The 20,713-nt window shown below is 43.5% G+C and overlaps 1 protein-coding gene across 2 annotated transcripts in view; it reads right to left on the minus strand.

The window, feature by feature from the left end:
* PRDM6 (PR/SET domain 6) overlaps positions 1–20,713 on the minus strand; it is a 99,006-nt gene that overhangs the window by 13,183 nt on the left and 65,110 nt on the right. For both annotated transcript variants that reach the window (XM_080679618.1, XM_080679617.1), the window contains 3 exons: positions 18,638–18,765; positions 14,978–15,102; positions 3,323–3,665 (listed from right to left, as the gene is read on the minus strand). In XM_080679618.1, coding sequence (XP_080535744.1) covers positions 3,323–3,665; positions 14,978–15,102; positions 18,638–18,765 — 596 coding nt within the window. The remainder of the gene's footprint in view (positions 1–3,322; positions 3,666–14,977; positions 15,103–18,637; positions 18,766–20,713) is intronic.

The following is a 20,713-nucleotide window of genomic DNA, read 5'->3' on the forward strand; positions in this document are numbered from 1 at the left end:
TGAGTCAAGCTGCCCTGGCCTAGGTCAGAAGCTTATGTAAAACCCCAAATGTTTATGAAGTTCCTGAATGAAATCCTGGTGGGTCTAGATTCCAACAGCTTCTTCCCTTTGAATTTACTTAGGAGCGGGGCGGGGGGGGGGGGGGGGAACCAGTTGACTTGGAGAAAGGAAGAAGGGATTTGGGGGCTTGTTTGTTTAATATTAACAGAACAAAATCAAGAAATAACAATTCTGTGGCTCTTCGGACCCTCATGAATGTGAATCGTTTTTCTGTGTTCAATGTAAATAACACGGTAGTAAAAATAAAAACCGGTGATGCTGGCAACTCTAGGTTTCCTTGGGTCTCTTTTCTTTATATCACGGCATAGTTTTTTTTATGCCCCCTCACATGAAAAAGCTCACAAATATAGACACACAAAGTCTCTTTGATGAAGGTTGAAATGTCTTAGGTTTCAGGACTAAATACTTAGTCTGTTGAGTGAAAAATCTTTTGGACCTAAGATTCAGCGGCCTGTTTCAAATTTGGATCCGTTTGAAACTCTAACCTGTTTACCTTCTGGCTTTGTCTTCTGCGTCTCCCTTTCTTGCATGTGGTTCTAGCCAGATTTTCCTATCAAAATAAAAGTGTTTGCGTTTTTCAAATCAATGGGAAATGGGTTCTGACTGGTGAGTTCTAAGCTTTTTCACTGTCTGTGTCTGAACTGGCACAAACTGCCAAAGATGGAAAGCCACTTTACTTATGGTCACTCCTTCAAGAAAACACGGACATTCTGCACTTGTCATTCTCCACGTGGATAATAGAAAAGGCTCCAAATTTTGCAACCATCAGACACAAATTTGATGTTCCACTGTAGTTTTGTATATTTCTCTTATTTAGCACCCATGGGGTTAAGAATTATGGAGAGTATCTTTTACTTCCAAATTTGCTGATACAAAGACAACATCCTAGGTTCTGGACCTGCAAGAAACTATTCCAGTCCTATTGCTAAAGGCAAACCATGTCTCCAGAATGAGACCAGTGGGTCAAAGTGACTGGGCATCTCCTATGTTCCCTTTATCCTCAATAACCAACTCGGATGTAATGGAGTAATTCAAGCATATCATCATCATTATTTTGCCTGTAAAGGGACTAATATTTTGAATACTTAATTTTAACTTATTTATGAGTGACGGTGACCACCTCTCATGTCACCAATAAAGCACAGGAAAGTGAGAAGCAGAACCCACTGTGTGAGTAATCAGGTCCCTCTCTGGCTAACTACATGGATTCTGAGCACCTATTACCTCACCTCACCTGGGGAGGGAAGGCCTGGCCACACCAAGCTTGGCATCTGAGCCAGAGACGCCCATCAGCGTCTAGCACAGAACAGGAGGCTGATTCCACTTGGATTTTTGCCAAGAACTCTAAATTAGCTTGGAATGAGCACTGACCCAACAGTCTTTCAAGGAAGTGTGTTTTGTCCACATAAGTTTCCTGATTTATCAGGTACTCCTCTGACAGTTAACATAAACGTGTTACAAGTTATGACACCATCATCTGCCAGGACAGACACCATAATGACTTAAACCTTAATACACACACGGTTTTCTAAGTGTGCCTGAGGCCAGTCCAAACAGTCTGTTTTGGTATCTTCCTATTCACCGTGACATATTTTCATTGCTTTACGTGACATTCAGTGTGGGATTATATTATACTCAAAGCTAAGCTTGCCATCCAGAAACTTTTAACTATCATTTCATTTTCACCTTGCATGTTCAGTTATTATAAAAATGAATCTGTGCAAATAACAAATCTATCCATTCCGACTCACTGAATTTAAAAAAAAAAGTATGTTTATAATAACAAGATACCCCTAAACTACTGAAATGCTTTGCAAACTTTGAATGCATTTATCTTGAGGCTATATGGATACTTGCAAGGAAGGCAAACTTTTTTTAAATCCTTTCTGAGTGAATGAAACATTTTCAAAACTTTTGTGCCCTCTCTAAAGCCAATAGTACTAATTTGCACCAGGTGAGGGTTTAGGCTCTCCTACTGAAGGTAAAGATTGTAAAGACACAGCTGCCTTACCAGGCCTAAAGCAAATGTTTTGGCATTAATTAGCTACAGCAATGATCAATGCTAAGTAAGTGGTTTCCAGAATGGTGCAAATAAAAACATGTACACATGTAAGTGTGTCTATGGACCCTAACATGATATTTTAGAAAAGATCTACCCCCTCTGCACCACGCCCACACCCTCCCTGCAAGGTTTCCTAGCACGTGTATATCCTGCCGAGCTGGGAGGGAAGAGACTGGTGTACGCTGTAAGGCAAGGAGGGCCATGTGGCTTACGGTTAATCCAGTGGCCCAATGAAGAAAATAACTCAGGAGTCCTGCTTCCTAGTCTCTTTTCCTACTTCCAAAAATTATTTCCTGCTTTTATACTGAAAGTGATTTTTGATGCTATTCTTAGATATGTGAGGGTTAATCAAATTTCCACAGACTGTGAAGAAGAGATAAAACACACTTTTTTCTTTTTGAATTAATTTGATTTTTGTCTTTTGCACTCCCAGCGATCAAGGCTGTCGAATAAACCAGTTTTGATTCATAAATAATAGTTCCATTATATCTACTATGCCACTCGTCAGAGTACCTGAAATTTTAATTCACTTGTTCAGCTAAATTTCATCCTCAGTTCATGGCCATAAAATTCTTTATTGACAAACTTTCAAACCAACTTTGACTCTGAGGTATCTAGTCCACATTTTTCTTCGGTGTGGATATTAGTTTATTGAATAAATGGCATCTGTTTTCCTCCACATCACTAGCAGAGGAGGTATTTCCTTTTGACAGCTTTGCAGGATTTATGGGTTTGCATGCTCTGAAGAAAAATAGTACTAAGCAAAAAATTCCAATTCATTACCTCTTAGTACTTAATTAAGTTCCTACCCACGGCACACTGGAGGTGAACCCTGAAACGGCTGTGGCAGCAGCAGGACGGCCGGGTGTATTATCTTTGGAAGATGGAGGGGATTCTAATTATCCTGACCTCATTTTTCCACCCATGATATTCATAACTGTTCCTCCTATCTTGCTCCCCTTTAGACTCAGACTGTTTGGAAAGCAAGCGCAGACTCCTCTCGATACCACTGTTTATGTGGCCCTTCTACAGAACCAAGGCAAGGGGTGGCCTAACGACCCTCTGACCTGCCAGAACGCAGACACCTCTGTTCACAGGGTTTCCCCAAGGGGTGGCTGGAGGAGGTGATTGGCACCTGTCAGGAAAGCAAGGAGGGGTTTTACTAAGCAAACATACCGCGAGCAGAAGACTCAGGGTTACCTGTCGGGGTTCTGCGTGCACACATGCATCTGTAACAGGATCCTCTGCGTGAACGTCTTAAAGCACTGCCCGCACTTCCAGAGATGCCAGTCACTGAACTCCGAGTGCAGCTGGCTTGTGGACGTCGGGCTCGCCAGGACGCGCTGGTTTTTCACGTTGATTTGGTTAAATCCAGATTCAATGGACCCCGATTTATCCAGAAGAGAGAAGTTCCTGCTGCAGGGCGTCTGCGGGAACACCACAGAGCGCTGTTGGGTGGCGGGGGAGAGTTTGCTGCTCTTGCCAAAGGGCTGCAGGGCATCTTGTCGGCACATGGCTTCCATGACCGTGGAGGGGACATTTACTGGGAGAACAACAGAGTTTTACAGGATCAGTTTTATTAGCCCTTAAAATAAGCACAATCACGTGCACTTAAAAAATTCTTATAAATCAACATTTTAAAACTTCACTTTTCTGGATTCAGAATGAACATAATAGCAACATTAATAACTCATTCACTGCTTGTTTATCATGCAACTATTATATGCTCAGGATTGTTCGTATGTGGTCTTTGTCCTCACATAGTTCACTTATGACTTTACACATCAGGACTCCCTCATGAGGCTCCACACTGCACCCCGAGATTGGAGGGAGCTCAGATGGGAGGCACAGCAAGAGAGGGGAAGAGAACAGCAGGGACTGCCCAGAGAAGGTGGCCTTGAGCCGTGCAGGGAAGGTAGATTCAGGCCTTCCAGCAGACTCTGCCAGCAAAGGACAGGTCTTCAAGAAAAACTGGCTGAAGAGATGAAGGGAATAATACAAAATGAAAGACACCTGGAGACAGAAGTCCAGCATGCTGGTGAGATGGTGAGAGAGACACACTGACCAAGCAGGGCAATGAGCTCTCAACACTGTGGGAATAAGGCAGGGGGCGGGGAGGGCTAGACCTCAAACAACCTTTAAAGTCCAAAAAAATAAACAAATGACTTCAGGCCTAGAAAATAGATGCAAACTGTTTCTGAGCAGAAATAGCAAGAAAAAAAAGTGTTCAGGGAGGGCTTGAGTGAGGCATGATTTACAGACAGGGTGCCAAGGATAAAGTCAGAATGGAGGCAAGAGTATGGGCGCTTGCAACTTGGGCTTTGGAACTACAAAGACCTAGGTTCAAATCCTCTCTCTACCTTTTATAGCTTGGTGATCTTAGGCAAAGTTAACAAATCTCTCTGTGCCTTAATTTCCCCATCTGCAAAATGAAGATAATGGTAGTAATAAAAGTAATAGCAACATGGTTTACGTTACTGGTTGAGGTGGCCTAGATTTTAACTCCACTATTTACTAGCCTTGTGACTGTGGGCAAGTATGAAACACTGAAGTCCACATTTAGTCCTTGGTCAAATGTAAAATGGTCACCCAAAAGGTTGAGTGAGATAATGCACAGATAGCCTTTGCTAAATGCCAGGGTTAGGACTCAATAGATGTTGAGCTCCATGAGCCCTGGTTTCCTCCTCTTTATCGCCTTTTGTGAGGTTTAAATGAGATAATGAAAATACTCATCATAGGGCCTTACCATCAACAATAGCCAATTCTCATTATTTATAGAAGGAAAAGAGGATAGAAAGAAGGAACCTGGCCCTAAACTGGGATGGTGGCAGTGGGAGTGAGGAAAGAACTAGAAGAAACGTTTTTGAGGAGGGAAACCTAATATACTTGAAATTTTTTTTTCTTCTTATAAGTTGTTATTGTGTTAAAAATATATATCATGTATTCACTGGTCAACCCACAGGTTCAGAAGTGATTAGAACCCAATATGCTTAAAAACTATTATTCTTTTTCTAAGTACCTACTGTGTCAATAAATGCATTTATTAGTTGTTTCAGGGGTCACAAAGATTAAAGACTATAAGGTGATCAAGAGAAGGAAATTAGAGATCAAAAATTTTGAAAAGGTTGTTTGGCAAAAAGATTGGTGATGGGAAGTAAACCGTGGCTGCTGGCCATAGTTCAAGGCCATGTGGAAAGAGACACATGAACGGGGGCGGGGGGGTGTTCTTATCCTTTCCAGCCACAGAGCACTGCTGAGGTCGATACGAAGCATGAAGACTCGAGCATGCCCAACTATGCAGAGGAGCATGTCTGCAAGGAGCTCCGTGCTGGAGTGGACAGACAGGTAGACACCATGTGTGGGGACACTAAGCACTCTTTAACTTAGAGCATTCTGTGTAATCCCATGTAATTAGACAAACCCAACAAAAGGAATTGCTCTGCTCGAATGATCCATCCTATCCTGAGAAGGAAAAAGAAAGCAAGAGACTCGAAGGCCTGGAGAGAGCCGAGAGTTTTCCTAGGTGGCAGTTCTTGACCCTGACTGCACCTGAGATTCATGGGAGGTTTTTTAAAAATTAGATCAGAATCACTTGGTAGATTCTGGGCACCTGCATTTCTAGTGTATAATTGGGGCTGAGGACCAGTGATCGAATTCTACTCTCTCTTATTACAATTAAAAACAGCTCAAGTCCAAGAAGGGCCAATAACTTGCCCAGGGTCACACATTCAGTTATGGGCACAGCAGAGCTGAAAGCTTTAGCTTTTTGACTTCCAGGTAATTTTTTGCTGACCACACTCCTACACTGTCTCTGCTCACAAGCTGTGCTTCAAAAATAAAAAGGACATTTTATAGCCAGTACATCTCACATGAACATATATCATATATACATATAAATACATATATACCTATACACACATACAGGCTTATGTACATATGTGTTTTTAAATATTTATGTACAATTTCAACTTCTGGGGCAAAAGTGTATGATCAATGTAAAATTTATCCATACATTTTAGACTTTCAAAAAATCTTTGATTGCACACAGACTGTTTTTTAAAAAAGGTATTGAACAATAAGGAGCAATGTTTTCTCCTATTTTGGCACTTTTTAAATAAAAAAATAAAGGCAGCAGCATTGTCAGAGATGGGGGTAGAACTCATCTTGTGTAGCCCATTCGTAACTAATCTGGGAGAGACACAGCACAGAGAAACCCACAAGTTTTCAGACAACACTGAGCTCCTGCAGGCTGGGAAATGCCCCACTAACAGGAAGGAAGGCACGGTGGGAAGACGGTGGGATGAACATGTCATCAACATGCATGCGAGCAGGAAATCGGCCAGAGCTTCACTGTTGGGAAGAAGGATATGATGCCTTCGGGGGGAAATAATTCAAATAACACTCTAAGTATAGGTTATAAATCCTGACTTCTCACTTACCCTCCTGAAAAGCAACCTAATAAATTAATTTTCAAAAACTGCTACGGTCACACAACCTTTATATTAAACTAAAGAATTTGTGGGCCAATGAAGTTTTGTTAAGTTTAATGATCAATGTCAAAATGGTAATAAAGGAAAACTTCAATCAGTTTTTATAATAATCTCAGATTTATGAGATCTGGGTTAATGATAGTAATAGTAGTATTTAGGCAATAAGAGTAAAAATGGGTGTAATGATATTCTTGTCTTATTTTTTCTTTTCTGGGACACCCCAAAACAAATGTAATATTTTTTGAGATATAGGTAGCAATGCTTGCACCCTAGAGACTGACAAAGTATCTTTTCTTCAGGACCTAAAGGACACAGAGATTACTCTTTCCAAATACCAGCCTGACTGGCTATAGCAATCAAAAACATTAACAAAAGGCAGGAAATTATCAGGAAAAAAATAGGGAATGAATTCAGAAAACATTCATCCCAACACAAGACAGTACAGACAACTGCAAAAGGCCCAGAGATGACTGACTGAAGGGACCAAGAGAATGAAGTGCTTTCTACTTGAAGACATACCGCTAGTAACATCTCTTCAAGTCTACAAAACAAAGATGAATGGAAAGACGCAAGCTCTTAGAGCCCTAAAGATTACAGTAAGAACATAGAATATAAACTCATCAAATCCTGGAAAATTAAAACGTTGAGAGGCAAATTTAGGATCTATAAAACAAAGTCCTGCTTTCCTCCCTTGTCCATTCATTCAACCCATGAGTAGTTACTGAGCGTCTATCCTATGCCTGACACTGCAGATATGGGGGAATGAGAGAGCCACGGCCCCTGGCCTCCTGCCACTTAAACTCCAGAGAGAGAGAGAGAGAGAGAGAGAGAGAGAGAGAGACAGCTAGTAAACAAATGTTACAAATAAATATTTACAGTTTCATCAAATCTAAAATTCCACTAATGGCAAGTTGTAAGTCATTCACTGTAAGTCACCGTTCATTGTAAGACATCTTCCAGGTTCAGAAAGAGTAAAATGTGACAAATATATAAATTTTAGAATTAACAATATAACAGCTGATACAAGTTTGATAAGCGCTACGAGAGAAAAGAAAGGGATGAATCCATGTGCGTGTGAGGGGTGGCTTCCCTAAGGCATTGACCTTGAAGGTGAGTCCTGAAGGGTACACAGATCAGACAGGTATGAAAAGAGGAAAAAGCAATTAGAGGAGATGAAACACCGGCAGCTTTGCCACAGAGTCTGTGTGTCGTGCTGCGGTGAGAAGGTGCCCAGGAGCACGGAAGAAACCAAAAGAAGGCTAACGTGGCCAGAGAAAGAGGGGAGAGGGGCGGCAGCTGGGGCTGGAGAGGGAGGCAGCGCAACCGCCAGTGCCTGTGGGTGCTGGTTAGGTAACAGAAGGAAGTGATGGCAGGCAAGTCCATAGAATAGAGGATGTTGGGGTCTGCAGCAAACTGAATAGGGCAGAGCCAGTCTAATGATGCTTGACTCTAATTTTGTAAAACATTGTGAACCATGCAAAATATTTCTGAAGACTACGTGTGGCCCAAAGGCTATCATACTAAAAAACTCGAGATTTATTATGAGAGTAATGGCAAGCCAAAAAAAGACTGTAAAGCTAGGGTGACGCTGTGAGGTGATCAGATTAATGTATTAAATGCATCATCACTCTATATTGTTAAATGAAAAAGTGAGGTGCAAAACAATGTATTTAGTATGTTACTATTTGTGTAAAAAGGGGCAGGAGGCAGAGTGAGAGCCAGAGAAAGAATGGGAGAATATGCTTGATGCTTGAATGGGAAAAAATATATTTGGAAAGACACCTAAGAATCTGTCAATTGATGACCTCTTGGAAGGAGAATTATATAAGCCCATGGTCCTTCTGGATTTTGATCTATGTAACCAAACTACCTATTAACAAAGCAAGTAAGCTGAGACAATAAAATAAGCAAATCAACAAAAAACTTCACTTTGGCTGCTGTAATACTAAAAGAAGGACATTGTGACATGAGGGGACGATGACTGCAGCAGTCCAGACTTGAGCTGGTGGTGATGCTGACCAGGGCAGGGGTAACAGACATTAAAAGAAATGCATTTAAGAATATACAACCACCCAGCCGGCATGGCTCAGTAGTTGGACATGGACCTATGAACCAGGAGGTCATGGTTCGATTCCCAGTCAGGGCACATGCCCAGATTGCAGGCTCGATCCCTAGTGCAGGAGGTAGCTGATCAATGATTCTCTCTCATCATTGATGTTTCTAGCTCTCTCTCCCTCTCCCTTCCTCTCTGAGATAAATAAAAATATCTTTTTTTTAAAAAATAAAGAATATACAACCAACAGGACGTGATGACTGACTGGATAGAAGGGTGAAGAAGGGCAACTGGATGAGTGAGAGTTACTGAGCTGGGGAAAAGGCAGTTGGTGGGAGTGAGACTGGGTTCAGATCTACATGTTTAGTTGGAGACGCCTGTAAGGCATGCCAGTGAAGATGTGGAGTAGACCGCTGGACAGGAGTCTGGGTTCAGTGGAGAAGTCTGGATGGGAAATATAAGCCTGGGAGTGCCTGTCTTAAGTCGGTTCCCTGGGAAACAGACTCTGAATTGGACATTTGGAGCTTCATGTGCTGTTTACTGGGGAATGTTCCTGAATCAACACCTCCTGGGAGTGAGGCAGAGGATTCTGTTGAGAAAGGAGATGAACAGATCTAGGGCTGGGAAGGTCCTTCAGTTGTCCTGCTTTGGGACAAGGGAACCTTCCTGAATACCCGCTTCAGTGACTGTCAGTAGACATGGGCTGTGGGAAGAGAGCATGGCAAAGGTAAAGTGGCCCTCAGACTAATGGTGATTCCTGGAGTCACACTCCCCTGAAGGCCGTCAGCCCTCCACTCCCAAGAATAGGGCGATGAGTGCCTCCCCTGTGCCAAGGGTGGGGTGTGGGAGGCCAAACCTCCCCCGACGGCGGATTCCCTGTGCTTGTCATTGTCATTTCTCTGTGTGGATGCGTGTTCAGTGAGTGGCCTGCTGGAGTCCTGCGCAGACTCAGAGGCGTCCCAACGGGGTGACCCCTCCTTGCTTCTTCCACAGCCCTACAGGTTTCTCCACTTCTGGGCCAATTTTTATACCCGTTTCCTGGCCCAGAATTTCCACACCTGGCAGGTAGAACCAAACCAAGCCACGCCATTCCTTAGCGAGGGCTGCTTTACCGAGTGTGGTACTCTCTTCTCACCCAATGGCTCAAAAAGGACAGGTCCCTGGTCTGTTGGCTCGAGGTTAACATTTTTCTAGTCCTCATTCAGGGACAAAATGTAACTTCTGGTCCGGGATTTATGTAAGGAGTCCAACTCCAGCTTCCCACTGTATCAGGGGAACTGCACTCTCCTGAGCTCCACGCCCACCCACGCCCCCGGGCTCCCTGCTATGGCAGCTCCCAGGGCGGCCACAGTGCTCTGTGCTGTGGTTGTGGGCTTATGTGCCTTCTCCTAGACTGAGTCCTTAAGGAGAGGGCCTGCGTGTGTGTGCCCCATCCCCATGCTTCCCATAGGCCCTTGCACACACATGTTCTTGTTGGATGGAACTACACTGCAATCTCCTCCATGTTCGTGGATATAAAGCTTAAGCAGGGCCTTCTTTATCCCAGGGCCGAGGTTTTTCAGTATTGGGGGGATAGTGAGGGTGGGGAGCACTACACAGGGGTGCCCCTTTTACTTTCTGCTCTTTAAAATCAAAAGGAAAAGGCTGGCCTCCCGGAGGCAGAGTTCACTCCCGTGCCGGCAACTCCCGCGTTGCCCTCAAGTTTCACATTCTGCTACCTCAGCTTCATCGGCCGAGGCAGGAAAAGCAGCAGGAAGACTTGTTTGACATTTATTCCCAGGTTTTTTTTTTTTTAATTTCCTCTGAAATGAATATGAACACGCCGTGGTCTTTACACTCTGCTGGAGGTAATCCCCACTGGAAGCTTGGGGCACCTCGCTCCTTCTCGCGGATGCAATCTGTCGACATAGGCGTTCCTGCAGGCTCTCCTGAAGGGCCCGCAGTCCACGCAGTGGCTCTCTCGTTGGAGCCCTGTTACATTTAAAACGATGGCTTTTTCAAAAGAAAATAACATAGGGATTGCTTCCAGAACCCAAATGCCTGTGTGAAACGCTGCCTTCTCTTTGAGGCGAGGCGGCTTTCAGTGGCTTGTCCGGGCAGTGCGTGTGCCCCACGGCTTCACGGCCACTGCCAGGGGGGCGGTTACTCGAGCCTGAACCCACCGCACACGCTCCATAGGAAATGTGTACTTTCCATGTTGAAAGAACCATGGGAAGAAAATGATATTTTTATAAATGAAAGTGCTTAACAAGTACTATTCACTAAGCAGAATCAAATTTTCCTTTAATGTCTTGGGCCAAGTATCAATTTCATTAACAAAGAAAAATCTGGCTGAAATATTTAATCCCCCAATATTTAATGGCAATAAGATTCTCCATTTTTATCCAGTGAGCATGTATTAATTGTGTGCTGTGTGTACAGCACTATGAGGAGGCTCTGTGGAGGCCTTTTGTCAAGGAAGTTTTTGATCACAAGAAGCTTTTTTAAAAAACAGTTTTTTAAATTGATTTTAGAGAGAGAGGAAGGGGGGAAGAGAGACAGAGAGAGAAACATCGATATGTTGTCCCACTTATTTATGCATTCATTGGTTGATTCTTGTATGTGCCCTGACTGGGGATTGCACCCACAACCTTGGCATATAGGGACAATGCCTTAATCAAGTTATCCCGTCAGGGCAAGAAGCCTTTTTTTAAGGCCCTTCATTTATTTTGTGGCCAACTCAAAATAAAAATTGTCTTAGATTTGCTGATCCAGTTGAGATTAAATTTCTCAGGGCTGAGGAAGCCTATCTGTCACATTACCTGCCCAGGCCCTTTCTCACATTTGTGCTTTTAAATCACACGGAGTGTTTTTCTCAGTACAGAATAAGGAGTCCTCAGTATAAGCATTCCCAGGTCCCTCACTGAGTCACATGGAATGAGAATCCATCTTCGAGTTAAGAGTCAAAGTCATATATCTATCTCCCCCACACTCTCCAATGCAGCTTTCTGCTGGTTTCTTGGGTGGCCAGTCACATGACAGATATATGACTTTGAGACAGGAACTGAAATAAAATTCCTATAATACCCTTAGGGGGAAAGGGGATTGTCACTGTTGAGCATTTTAGTCAGTGACTTAATTCCTTTTAAACTTCCCTCCGCCCTCAGTCAGAGCTTAAACTCGACCCAGAAGAGCTGCTTAGTTTACCTACTGAATCTACAATACTTCAAGCTGCTGTGGTTTTGTGAATTTTCTTCTGAGGATTTCAGGTGCTAAGTGATATAACATATGCCCTGGTAGAGTTTATTCAATACTCTAGTCAGCAAAGCTTCATCCGGGTTGGACTCTAGGAGAAGGAAGAACTGAAAAGCAAAGCAAATGGTGTTTCCAGAAAGTACATTTTTGGATGGGATTGAATCTTAAGACCACAAGGTACGCTCTCAGACACCGATTTCCAGGTGGCTGTGAACAGTACACAGGAACCCTCCAGCCCAACCTCTAAGTCCCTCTCATCATGTAACAATGCCATGAAGCAGAAGCAATGTTGTAGATGTGTGACTTCCACCCCAAAGATCCATGTCAACGGTAAGAAATGCATCCCCTAAGTCATCGTTTCATAGCAGTTTTCCTTTCTAACTAAATCACTCAGTAAACGGCCACTCCATCCTTCCCATGGTTCAGACCAAAGCCTTGGGATTGTCTGGACTCCTTTCTCTCTTACTCAGCATCCAAGGTGTCAGCAAGTGTTGTTGGCCCAAGGACCAAAAGGTTTCAGGTTCAATTCCTGGTCAAGAAATTGACCAGGAATTGAACCCGGGTCAATCCTGGTTGCAGGTTCGATCCCCGGCCCTGGTCGGGGCATGAGTGAGAGGCACCCAGGTGATGGGTCTCACATCTATGTTTTACTTTCTCTTCCCCCTACCTTCCTTCCACTTTCTTTAAAAAAATAAAAAAGTCAATGGAAAAATATCCCCAGGTGAGGTTTAACAAACAAATAAAAATATATCCAGAATCCAACCACTTCTCGCCACCTCCACCACGTCTACACTGCTCCACACTACATCAACTCTCCCCTGAATTCCTGCTCCACCCTCACCCCTTACTGTCTCCACGCAGTACCCAGAGTCATCCTGTTACAACTTCACTCTTCTGCTTAAAACTCTGCAACGGCCTACACAGCAAAATACAGGGTCCAGACAGTGGCCTCCTGGGCCCTATAAGCCCCACTTCCCCCCAATATCTAAGTTAACTTCTCTCCATCTCTCTCACCCCCAAACACCTACACCAACCTCTGTGATGCTCTTCCAACAAGCGAGGAACAGTCCTATCTCGGGGCCTTGCACTCCCAGACAGCCGGTCTTGGAACACTCTTCTCCCCAGTAACACATGGCTTGTTCTTTCACCTCCTTATGTCTCATCCTAAAGGTCACATTTCCAGGAGGACCCACCCTGATCACTCTCTAAAACTGTGATTCCCAACTCCTGGCACTCCTTGCCCCTTCTCTGTCTTGTTATCGCGCTACAACACTTACCACCACCTGACAAACTATTCATTAACTCCTTTATTTGTTCATAATCTGTCTCCCTCCCTCCCTCAAGTTCCATGAAGGCAGGAATTCTTGTCTATTTTGTCCACTGCTGTATTTGCAGCAACAAGAAAGACACTGGCCTATAGAAGATGTTCAGTAAATATCTGAACAATGAATGAATGAATGAGCAAACAAATGGCTAGTTGGACTATGGGCTATGTACTTTAGAACTCTAGGCTTTGCTGTTTATTCCCAGATAATCTTCAACACACATATCATAATAACATCTTCAGAGTTTGCAGGAGGTTTTTATTAAAGGACTTCCGGAATCCTTTTGGATCAAATGCCATACTTCAGAAAGTGAGGTTATGTCAAGGCTCTACGTATAGACAGGCCCATGCCAGCAGGTCGGGTCGGGGTGAGGGTTTGGGGGTCTGATACTGATGCTTTTTCTGTCCAGGGACCTAGAGCTAGTGCTAGGGAAGCGGGGGCCATTCTGGGATGAGAGAGCGTATTGGCCTCCATGTCCGTATCTGCCTCTAACACCAACCACACACTCATGTCCAACACTGAGATTTTCTTTTATGCAAACACACACTCCCTCAAACAGGGGTATCGCTGCAGGAAAGAAACTTTCCAATGGAAACCTGGGAAGACAGAGGAATGTACTATATGTCCAAAGATTCGTGTTTTGATTTGAGATTGGTTTTGGGTTCAAGTAGAAAAGGAATGTTGATAGTAATACGCCTTCTGAGGATTCTCTTTTTCACAAAGAAAATAAAGGCAACATGGAAAGAAATACCTGATCATCAGCATTTTGTTCAGTAGTAATGTGAACATTTTTTTTTGGAGTTTGTGTGTGTGAGAGAGAAACTTAAGTGGAGAAGGATAAAGCAACATAAAACTTGTTTTCAAAATAAAGTTTCTTGAATAAATCTATTCTCTCAGCTTCTTTTTCTGTTGCATAATCCCAACGGATCAGTTCACAATTAGTCAATTTTGACAAGAAAGAAAATAGCATCACTGAAACCCGTGTTTCTCACTGAAGGTCATCAGAATTACCAAATTCTGTTTCAAATACTGAAAATCACCTTAAAATATTTTCCAAAGAACTGATAAAGCACAGATATAGAGTTTAAGTGAAAATTGCTGCAAGTTTGCATTTGCTTAGATATTAGATTATTTTTAAGAAGATAATGGCTGCCCTGGCAAGAAGGATAGAAGAAAATTACATGCTTCATTCAGGCTAAGATGTGTAGAGGGACACAGGTTCCTTAGTCACAGGTCTACGATTTTTACCATCATTTCTCCTTGCAGTGACCACTTAGGAGGAAGCACACCCCATGGATTGGTGGGCTGCTACTCCTGCTGAGCAGGCCCTGCTTTCTCATTCTCTCATTTCTACAGGGAAAGTGACGCAGCAGGGCTGCACATTCCTTGGGAGCAGAAGTTGTACCTTCGAGGCTCTTTGTAACCCCGCAAGGTGGCAAGCACATAACCAGACACACAGTAGGCGCTCAGTAACTCCCAGCTGCCTGAACATTGCTGCCGGCGATTATGTAAAACTCTGTACGTTTGGACATTGTGAACAGGCACAGAAGGATTGCCCCCTGTACAAGGCAAGATCCCTGTGAAAAAGCCAAGGACACACAGGGAAAAGAAAGTGATGAAACAGACCGTGCACGATTGTGTCATGATAGCAGAGTGAACCGCATATTTCAGGAGTTTCAATCAACACTCTTAAAACGTCAGCTTTACAACAGGGATTTTGAGGTGTAAATTCAGAGCTAAAATAAATTCTTACAGTTTTCATCCTGGGCAATGCATTGTAAGGGGATCCCAAAGAAAGACGTATAGCTGTCATTGTACCACACCAGAAGCTCGGTGCCCCTGGGGATATCTATACAGGCTCGGTAGAATATATTCGACCTATTCAAAACAAAAGAAAACCCAGCTTAGTAACACGTAGCACTCATGTGCCCCCATCCACATTCTCATTGCTCCCAAAAAGTCCTGCCCATCTCCACCTACACAGTTAATGCTTGTAATAAAATCAGCACCCACCTTATCATTCCCAGCAGCCAATGAAAGCTTGTAACCCAGTATGATAAACAGCTCACAGTTTATTTCCACAGGGTCCCTTCCTACAGCGTCTTGGCTGAGGAGACTGATATTTGGCCCAGGAGACAGCAAAAAGGAAGAGTTCATTTTTTAAAAAAGAATTCCATCTCACACTGATGAGAAAATTCTCTCTCTTGGCAAATTGCAGACACTGATGCCTCAGCCTTGTATATAAATTAACACTATTGGTTTCTTATTTGAAGGAAAAGCATTACGTGTATTCTTGCAGCTTGGCATTGGGAGTTATCAAATTTGTAATAAAATTACACAGCTCTGTGATGTAAGGATTGAGAGAAATAAAAGTTCCCCCCCCCCATCGCCTTCCTTCTAAAGTTAGATACAGGGGAAGAGAAGCCCCCTCTTCTGTGAAATGGATGGCAATTCGATAAGTACAAGAGGAGCACTTGACTCTGGTGGAAAGATTACACTCTGAAATGACAGAGTGAAGGTACCAAGAAAGAAACATTATTTTACACAGCTGTGGTACTGTAAAGAAAAATCTACAGGTTTTTTTAAAAAATGAGACCGCAACTGGTTTTCTCAATGAAGAATTGCTGCAAATATTAGCCTCCAGTTCCAGATAAAAGCGTTGAGGGTTGGTGGGCCTTAAATGTAGCCTTTCTGTAAGGAATGGGCTGTAGCAGGCAATTTGTTCCTGGTACAACACTGCAGACAGAAGGCGAATCCTTCACCACATTTTTCATAGCAGTGAGATATGCACTTGTCAACATATTTTGTCACCACAAAGTGGCTCTTGGCAATAGGATCATAAAGATCAATAAAAAAGTGCAGATTCTCAATATTTTACTTGCAGCTGCAAAAATTTCATTTATCTTGTTATTTTCCTTACTTGCTGCCATTCTGTCTCATGAGGGCACTGCTAGCTAAGCAGAATGTTTTTCCCCAACGTTCTATGAATATCTGACAAAAACTCCAGCCAGTTGTCCAGCCCTCACTACCCTTCCTCCCTCTGCATCCCCAAGCGCTGTGCATTTTATTAATTCTTTCCACTGCTACATTAAAAAAAAGAAATCAAAATTGGAGCCGAGCTATAAATCACTGGCATCTCCTAACTTGAGAAAAATTGAGTCTACTTTGTACTTCACCCTTGTAACATTTCATCTCTCGGTTTGGCTTCCCTTAATATAAACACAGCGCCCGGCAAATGAATGTGCTAAAACCAAATGACACACTTTGCCGCTGAAAGAGCAGAACTGTTTTCGAGCGATGGGTGGTCCTCGGAGGCACGGAGTCGGCCGAAAGAGGAGGGAAAAAAAAGTGTAAGTGTACACCGTTCCTTACAAGCGGGCAGAGCTTCCAAAACTCGCAGAAATCTCTGCATGCTGAAGCACATCAAAGGGATTTTTCCCTTTTCAGATAATATTTCCTTTGCTGACATGTATTTAGTATTGTGGTTGGATGACTCATAAAGATAGCTCCGTGGCGTCCCCACACAGTTGAAGCAGAGCATATGCCAACAAACATTATTGTCAGCCTCAAAATAAAAACAAAACGTTCAGCTCAGGGTCAATCAATCAAGGCGCTTTGAAGAAAATTCCATTTAGATATTACAAATCATAACAGAACGAATCTAAACCAGCTGACTTTCTGTGAAGAGGACATTCATGTACAATAAAAATTAGGCTGGCTCTTCAGGGTCCAACTTTTCTATTTTCTTACTCTTGGACGTGGTCACCGGTGATGGATGCCAGTGTTTCTTTTTTTTTTTAATTGTGTTTTTGTAGCTCATTTTATAAAGATCTGAAGTAATCAAAAACAGATCGGCACGGCAGAGAGAACTTGGGAGTTGAAGCGCCCTCAAGGAAGGGGAGCTATAAAATCCACTTACTATTGACAGCTAGGTAATGACTTACTCATGCCCACCTTCCTGTCCAGGGTTTCTCGTTCGCCCGGATTCCGACTTTGCCTCAAGAGCTCCCTGAGTGCTCATTACAGGGCCAGCCAAGCTATCTCTTGCTGAATGGACAAGCGCACTCTTTACTAATTCTCTAGCTGCGAGTTTCAGAAAACCTTCATGACAGAAATGCAGCTTCCATGAAGGTGGGCAAGGCCTGGACACAGCAGGGTAAGTAAGGGACTACTGCCGTGCGCTGCTTCATGTGACCCTTATTTCATGAAACAGAACTAACTGCACAGGAAACCAAGGCAGGGCGAAGTCACAGGCTGCCCAAAAACGCTCCTTTTGGGTTGGAGACCTTCAGAGAGCCAGCCAGAGTTGTGCAACCTTTAACCTATACGGGGCATAAAGCTCTTTCTCTTTTTTTAAAGGCTTCATTAAAAAAAAAAAAAAAAAGGAAAGGAAAATGAAGAGCCACAGGCAGGACTCCAAGTTGCCAAGCTCAGGGCCTCCTGCTTTGATGTGTCAATGGTGCCTAATAAAGTTAAACAGTTGCTTCTGATTCTAAAGGGAGCATGGCTGTTTATAACTGAGGTCATGTATTTATATGGCACATGTTTTCGAGGGAATTTTGAGAAAAGAAGGCTGAGTGGTAGGGCTTTTTTCCTATGTGATCGCTTGTCTCCACGCCAACCTTCTTTAGCACTAAATGGGGAAGCGTGACCAACAGGTGCACTGAGCAGATGTGGCTCAGCATCTGCTTCTCAGGACCACCACCGCCCCCCCGCCACCCGCCAGAGGCTCCCCTGTGAGACTCTGAGAAATGGGGGTGGCTCCACCTTGTCTTTGGGCAAACAGCTCGGAAACCAGGGGCTTCCCTATGCTCTGGAACTGCCTCACCTCCTGAAACATATTCTGAATCGTCCAAGGACCTAAGTCCAATCGTCTGGCACCTTTCCAGGGATCAGGAGAGGTCACTCTGGCTCCAGTGCTGCTGCTGAGCATAATGGGTTTGGAAAAGCAGCCTTGGGAAGGCTGAGGGACCTTGGTTTCACAGGCCTTTGTGCAAATGAAATTGTTCTTCCGGGGAGAAGGCCTGAAGGTGACTGAAAGCGAGGGGACTGGGGCTGAATCTGCACATCTCTGTGGGTGCGCACACTTTTGCTCGGGGACTCCACCAGTCAGTGGGTGTGCTGGGCTCATTCGGCCCATGTAGAAGTTCAGGTGAGGATGTGGAAATGACTGTACCACGTGCATTGAGTGAAAGAGGCCTTCTACTAGGATCTTTACTCCTGAATTCTCATGCAATTACTGTTGCAAGAACTAAGATTTCAGAAACCTAGCAAAAAATAAATTTCTGCCAGTCCTTGCAAGGTCCTGCAAAAATCCCTGCAGAATAGTTTCAAAACTAGCAGCAAGCCTGAATTCGTATATGCAAGCCCAAGGGCTTCCGCTCCATAAGTGGGAAATCGAGGTATACTTTACCTGTACTGAACTACTGTTAGATTCTGTTCTCCGCAGTGCCTTGCACATCGGATATACCTCATCCAGCTCGACTTACTAGGTTCCCCACCATCAATAAAGTGCTGTAGTGTCCCATCTTGATCATATATCTAGAGAAGAGGTCAGAAGGTCAAGTAGTTAGAATGAATCATCAGCAATCATTTTCCCTGCTTCCCTTGGTGTCTTTATGTGTCAGCTGCAGAAATTTATTGTCCTTCGCTTTGCTAGTGCTTATTGATGCTCATGGAAACTCAACCAGAATAACAGGGAAATATTTTTCAGTGATGCAAGTCAATCACACTCTTCTTATCAAGCCCATCTTCCCTGTATTAAACATATTTGTGGTATCTCAAGGATGTGAGGGACCATTTTTCCCAAAGAATATTTAACCTATTTTGACAGGCTACTCTTAAGTAATGAGCTGCTGGGTAAACAAAGCCAGCTGAAAGGAGAGGCCACACGGACACGGCTGGAACATCCACACTGCAGGCCCCCAGGCTCCAGCACACAACTGTCCGAAGGCATTCAGAGGCAGCAACCGTCTGCTCTGCAAGCTGGGCGACACCCAACAGGAGGCAGTTGGAGAGTTACGGAGCTATACCAGCACTGGTCAAATAGATTCTGATGTGGATGAAATAAATGGACTCTCACCTCGCAGAAGATGTAAGACTGCAACTGTCTGGACCTGAAACTATTAGGAGAGGAGTCATCAAAAAAGAGAGACCCTCGGAAAGGAAAAGGAAAAAATGCTGTTTCCTATGGATTCAAATGTCTCAATTGAGGTTGGTCTAGTAACCATTGCCAAAATCAAACAGATTTTCTTTCAACACTGTATTCAAAGAAATGAAATCTGCTTCAAACCAGGCAATAAGCATGGGATAAAAAGTCTTATGCAAAACAAGTAGCCAGCCAGGCACAGGTGGAGTCAGTGCCGACAGCAGAGGCAGGCAGCTTCCAGAAGCCAGGTCAGCCCTGGGCACCTGGGAGGATGTGGTCTCTAAAGGAGCGCGAGATCAGGGGTTACACATGGACAGCAATTCTAGGTCATTCCCTGTCCAAGGGGAATCCAGGAAGCAAGTGGTACAGTTCTCAGAAGGACCATTGTGAAACTGGACCTTTTCAAATAAAATCAGTGGTGGGATCTGACAGAGCATCCTAAGAAATCATGTCTCTTACTCTTGCTAATCAGCTTTTCCACTTCTTCCTTAGTCATAGAGAATAAGTCTTACAGAGAGCCTCACTGGTTACATTAGGTCTTAAAATTACTATGGTCATCCACATTAATTTAGCTCAGTATTTCTATTCTGGGGGTCAAAGGGCTTAGTGATGACAGCCCCCTCCCCCTTTTTTAATCACCATTTTAAAACAGCTGGTTTTTGGTTGGGTTTGTTTTTTGTTTTTGCGTTTCTTGAACTCAGTTTTCCACCCCAACTTTTCCACTAATTTATCCCACAAATAAAAGATAGACACCAATCTAACGAAGACAATTGTTTGACAAGTTATGATGGCATAGGATGCCAAAGTGGTCGCAGCTGATAATCATTATAGCAAGAAGAATGAATAAATCCCTAGATTACATAATATTTCAGATTAATAACTTCTTCAAATTCCTGGTTTGGGGATGATGGCAGAGAATGGAATCATTTCGGGGGGGTGGATACATCCGCTGCATGAGCAATCTAACGACAGACTTGGTATTTAGGTTAGATGGCACTGTAGTTATTTTATTTTTTGTTTTTAAGAAGCTGGTTCAAAGATTGAAGGTCTCAACCCTGAGCCTGCTGTTGACAGCCCATGAACACTGAACAAGGCCATCAGTTCCTTAAACGCCACTGTTTATCTATCATGGAGCCAAAAATGTTGATGGCCCAGCCCTCTGCCCTGTCCTTTCCCCATGAACAAACAAGCCTTCCAAGAGGACTGCTGGTGAAAATAATTATGAAGCATTTTGAGAAATACAATTCTCCTTTGTGCTTCTAGCCAACATCCCCGAAAGCAAGGAAAATTCTCAACATTTATATGTAGTGGATGCTACCTTCTGTATTAGCTCATCTGAAC

The sequence above is a fragment of the Plecotus auritus genome (assembly GCF_963455305.1).
Source record: "Plecotus auritus genome assembly, chromosome: 7".
Taxonomy (NCBI): domain Eukaryota; kingdom Metazoa; phylum Chordata; class Mammalia; order Chiroptera; family Vespertilionidae; genus Plecotus; species Plecotus auritus.